The 5,922-nt window shown below is 39.6% G+C and overlaps 1 protein-coding gene across 1 annotated transcript; it reads right to left on the minus strand.

Moving 5' to 3' along the window:
- Positions 1–362: 362 nt before the first annotated feature.
- On the minus strand, positions 363–5,687 carry LOC307163326 (uncharacterized protein; the record flags this gene model as incomplete). Its single annotated transcript, XM_079879362.1, has 4 exons — positions 363–1,981; positions 2,936–3,153; positions 3,409–3,785; positions 5,593–5,687. 4 exons carry the CDS (start codon positions 5,685–5,687, stop codon positions 1,901–1,903), a joined length of 771 nt encoding a protein of 256 aa, XP_079735488.1. The 3' UTR covers positions 363–1,900.
- Positions 5,688–5,922: the final 235 nt, after the last annotated feature.

Below are 5,922 nucleotides of genomic sequence, written 5' to 3' on the forward strand. Positions count from 1 at the left end.
GTCCCGCTGCGGCCGGACCACCGTCAAAGCTTCACGCTCTGTCAGTCCCCGTTGCCACGGCTACTGCAGTTCCCAGACAGCAAAATGTATTTGGGCCAGGTCTTCGTTAGCATTTGGCGCAGATCCGCTAAACGGACCTGGGCCGGGCTCATTCTTTCCAACGGCCCAATACCGGAACAGGTTGGAATTACGGATCAGACACAGAACTGGCCCAGTACAGTTATTACCATGACGTGTGGTGTAGATCTGGCCCAGATCCGCAACTCATATTTTACATCTGGGGCTCATCTGGCCCTGGTCTGTGATTCATATTTAGGCTACCAGACAATTAAGGCCCAAACACCCACACAATTTGTAATTTTAAAAATAGTTTATTTTAAAAAGGCAAAAGAGAACACGACTACAGCATGAACAACCATCTGTAGACGTGAATACAGATGCACAGAAAAAAAAACAATACAAACCAATACAAAAAAAAAATAAAAAAATTTACTGATCAGTAGTTGGGTGTGACCAGGCACTGCGGCCACCCCCGCGGTCGCATGCCAGATTAAACCATCTGATGGCGTATTGGTTTATCTCCGTGTTGGTGGCTTTGTCAGACATGCGATTCTTCCTCACTGCTCCTGTAAGACATACAAAAAGCACACAAAGCAAAGAAACAAAGTAAATATTAGATTCAATATTCAAAGATTCTTTATTACATGACATTATAGTAAAATGCTTGCACAAATAAATAATAAATGTGACTAAAGTGGTGTGGAATGAGTAGTATGAAGGTAAAAGAGCAGCAAAACTCGAGAGCACGTAGATGTGAATTTGAGAACTTGTACAGTGTATTTTCTTACTTGTACGTGAACATATACAAAACATTTACATTGTTAAAAAGAGCCGTTTTATTTGTTGGCGCCTAGCCAATGAAATGGGACTTCTATTGTACGCGATGATGTCACAAAACCCTCATCCTCGGGGACGCTCTGAAACGCTAATGGCTTAATGCATTAGACTGATATTAAAATAAATATCAAACTCAAACGCCATACTAATAATGCATACTACAGAAAAGTAGATGATCACAGAATATGAAGAAAGCAAATTATGGTGTTTACTGAGCTTGATAATATCATTTATTTATTTTAATATCAGTCTAATGCATTAAGCCATGTTAGTATTTCAGAGCGTCCCGAGGATGCGGGTTTCGTGACATCAATAGAAGTCTCATTTCATTGGCTAGGCGCCAACCAATAAAACTACCTTCATAGAGTAGTGAGTGAATGAATGAGAGAGTGGTGATTAAGTAAAGACTGAGTGAAAGGCATCTATATATATATATAATACTTACGAGCCATAATGGCCTTGGTTGCCATCTCACTGAATTTTTTTTTATTGTTCATCCCTTTCCAATTTATTGATTTGGCTACACTGTCTGCAAAAATGTGTGCCAAAATGTTAAATATTATGTGTTTGGTATCTCTTCTCCCAATGGAGGCCAGCTAGCCTGGTAATACCAGACTCTGCTACTTCACTTTGCTTCGTAGACAGAGTCTGGAATGGCATAACAGAGAAGTGTTTTCTCTCTTGCTAGGGGGCGCTTGTCTGAAGTTTAAAATCATTGGTTACCCGTAAGCCAATCACATAACGTTTGGTTATGGCGTGTGTTATGCGCATGCTCGGCCGCATTTAACTTTCACTGTAAACACATGTATGATGCGAAAACAAAACCATCGAGCGAAATACCGGAGTGAACATGGCTGTGAACGACTTTTGCAGGTTAAGTTAAGTAAATCTACGCATCCACGGTACAATCAGCGTGTACGTCACGGCTCTCAGCCCGCCCTCTGTTCGTTGATTGGCCCGGCTGTTTCCAGACCGGTGGCAAACAGAAAGCTCTGAAGCTGTCTCAGACTGAGTACAGAAGCGAAATGAAATTGAGCGGAAGTACGAAGTCTGACGTAGTCAGGCTAGAGGCCAGCATCCCCACCTGTGGAAACAAGAGATTAAATTAGTGAGAAGTAAGAGATTGAGAAATGATTGAGGTATGGGCAACATAGCAATGAGTGTGGGACATATCTCATGTCATGAATTACATCTTGAGGGAATAAGCTTTCAGGTTTATATGGTTGAATCAGTTTTCCCTTAAAGGGTTAGTTCACCCAAAAATGAAAATTCTGTCAGTAATCTTCGGAACACAAATTAAAATAGTTTTGATTAAATCTGAGAGCTGGCTTACTCCTCCATAGGTTTCTAAGGGATCGAAACTTGCCGGCCCAGAAAAGTTAGTAAAGACATTGTTAAAACAGTCCAAGTGACTACAGTGGCTCAACTACAAGTTTATCAAGCGACGAGAATACTTTTTGTGCGCAAAAACAACAAAAATAACGTTTATTCAACTATTCATTTTCGTCTTTGTGGGCCTGAATGAATTCACGTAATGTAACAGCGCAGCGCTTCTGGGTTGTACGTCACACGCATCACACACATGACCAGCGTCGGCCAATAGTGAGCCTACGTGGTGACGTACAACACAGAAGCGCTGCGCTGTTACACTACATGAACTCATTCAGGCCCACACAGACGAAAATCAATAGTAAATATCTATATCTAAATTTGTGTTTCGAAGATGAACAAAAGCCTTAAGGGGTTGGAACAACATGAGGGTGAGTGATTACTGACAGAATTTTCATTTTTGGGTGAACTAACCCTTTAATGGGACAGGCTAAAATGTGTTAGCTGTAAACCTTTAGCATCTAAATCCATAAAATCCCATTCATTCCAATGGGAAAATGTATTTTGAAGGCAAATATATATAAAAATGCCCAACATCACCGGGCACCCTCCCAAATCTTATTGAGATGCCCCTTAACAACAAAAAACAGCATGAATACCATGTGAATACCAAGTGTTAGTGGACTTAGATGTTATATAAGAATAATACCAAGTGCTGTTTTTTGGCTGTGTTGCCTGGGTTTTTCAACCACCCTTCAAAGTGATCAACCTCCTCGAGGGAGGCTAGGGGCAAGGAGATCTCCTCCGGCATCTCCACAACTGGCTCAGGGGCTGCCATTCTGGCCATGATCACGCTCATAGTCATTGAAAGCTGGTTCATCTGTTGCTTCATGGTCTCCATTAATGTCAGCATGTGGAGGTCAGCAGCTACAAAAACACAAAATTTGTCATGATATTAATTCTAAATGTAGCAAAAGCAGACAACACAGAAAATACTACATAATTGAATTGAAATCATTTTTAGAAGCATTGTTTTTACAAACATTGGTTTTAATGTTTCTGAGTGAGTTTCTCAATGTTAAAATGATCTGTATTGGTTTTGTTGATATGGTTCATGTGACTCAACATTGTGCAAGCATATGTTAAGTTGTTAATGCTTTGTTTGTGCAATAATTAACTTGCCTGTACAGATGATTGGGTCCTTCCCAGAACGCCCCATATTCAGGCTGGGCATAAATACTTCAGTGGCTCTTTCTCTGTAGCTAGTTGCCAAACCATCAGAGGACATCCCGGGAGGTGGATGGCGTAGAGACAGATCTGTGTAGTTGTTCTGAGATGAACCGTTGTAAGGAGATTGGAATAACTGCCGAGGAGGTATAGACAATGACGGGGGCCTTGAAGGGGAGCGTGGTGGAGGTGGACAAAATGAGGATGGCACTGAAGGGGTGAGTGGTGGAGAACAGGAGGATGGCCCTGGAGGGGGTGGTAGTGGAGGTTGGGTGAAGTAGGATGTAGAGGTGGGCGATATATCATTTAGACGATAATATCCAAATTGTTGTCTAGACGATATGCAAAATTGGGATATCGAATATTTCATAATTTGTACAATTCGACCCCCTAAACATGAAAAGAGCTGAAAGAAGTTAAAGAGAAAACAAATAACGCACACTATAACCTTCTAAACAAATTTTTGTAGGGCACTACTATTCCCGGAAGCAACCAGCCCATGGTCCCGTGTCGTCAAAAACGCACATTCATCATACGTAAATTCGAAATAATGCGCGCAGAAGCACATGCGCAAAACCGTTTTTAAAATGATATATGAATTCTTTTTATTTTATCATGTCATTTTACAAAAGGACATTTTACAAACCTACGTTTTGCGCATGTGGTCCTGCACGCACTTTTTCAGTCACAACACAGCAATCAGAGGAGGACGCGCTGAAAACTGTAATGCTGTTCTCTTCCTTCATAACTCGCACTGAGAAGGTTTGAGTTGCAGAGGAATATGTGACTGTTTCACCTGTTCAACCACATCAAAGTTTCGTAATTAGTAAGTCAGTGCTTTTTCTCTTTTTGTTCTTATGTGCTGAAGGGCCGCTGTGCCTCGGTGAAATGGTGTTTGTACGTGAAGAGCTCTTTTCCAAAACACCATAAACCTAAAAAGCTGCCTCAAAGAACCAGCAAAAGTAATGATTATGAATATGTGAAATATTGCAATCAGACATTTTAATTGTTTATTAATTTCTATATCGCCTGCAAAGATGAAGTTGACGATAGGCTATTGACTCGCGATCTTCGCAGTGAACGCACCGGAGAAATGGTGCATGTCAATACTCAATGATACTTCAAAAACAAAACATATGCAAATAATAAAAAGTCCCCCTGTAGTCAATTATGAAAAAAATGTTTTGGGATGGTTTTGTTTAGAACCAGCTTTTAGTAAATATATTTCACATTTTTTAGGCCTGTGAGGCGAGTAGCCTACGCTACGGTTCGGTTCATGATAATAGGCCTATATAATCTCCAGTTCAAGCACCTTATGTTGTGCTAGCCTATATTTACTTTTTATGTATTAAATCCAGGAAATATTCAAATTAAGATACAATTAATACAAAACGAAATTCGTTTTAAAGAAAGGCTTTGTGCTTTCTGTTTTGAGGTCTCTGTGAAAGTTTGAAATCTTTTAGTGCCGCTTTCAGAGCGCTCGCGTCAATAATGGAGAACTGTCACGTAATATTGTTTTTTCCTCATAAATGCAAACACGAAAAATAAAAGACAAAATACTTTTTTTAAAAGACAAACCATCAATTTTTGGAAAAAAAAAAAAGAGATGGATTTATAGCGTTTTGAAAATATTTTTTTTTACTTTGAATTTATCATCAACAATATTGTTGTTTGATTTAATAATCACTGTTGCAAGAGGTGCCTAGTTCCGTTTTTGTTTTTGTTTTTTTGTAAGTGGAAAAAGTAGGGGCTACCTCAGATTCTGTTTAGTTAGCTCATTTATTGTTTTTTTTTCCTATAGCCTACAATAATAGGTCAAACGCAGGAAGTCAAAAGACCAACTGGACCTTCTTTGCCAGTTTGCACACATTTCTTTGAAGGATGGCAAAAATATCGTCCGAATATCGATATCGAGATATTGGAAAAAAATATCGAGATATTCATTTTTGTCAATATCTCCCACCCCTAGTAAGATGGCCCTGGAGCTGGTTGGTTACTAAACAATAATCATAAAACATAAGGGAAGGGTTATAAGGGAGATATTTTAGTGACATTTGGAACTGAAGAGTGCTAAAAAAACCCAGCAATTTAATAGTTTAACAATCGGACAAATACTGGTTATATTTACCATATATTTACCCGTTAATGAGGGTCCTGAAGATGGCCGATGTTGAATCGATGGTGTTGGTGCCTTCTTGGGTGCAGGTCTCTGTCACTGTCTTCAGAATCACCATAATGGTGCCTAATTTTTAGGAAAGAGACATTTCACTTGACTGACACTTGCACTTTCACACGGAACACACACAAAACTACATAAATCACATCACTTGGCACTTGCACCTCTTACACTAACACTGTGGACACTTTGCACTTATACTCCCCTCTTTTGCTATTTATTAAAGCTACACTGTGTGATTTTTACCCCCATCTAGCGGTGAAATTGTATATGACTACCCAGTGAATATTAGT

Source organism: Squalius cephalus (assembly GCF_949319135.1).
Source record: "Squalius cephalus genome assembly, chromosome: 8".
Taxonomy (NCBI): Eukaryota; Metazoa; Chordata; class Actinopteri; order Cypriniformes; family Leuciscidae; genus Squalius; species Squalius cephalus.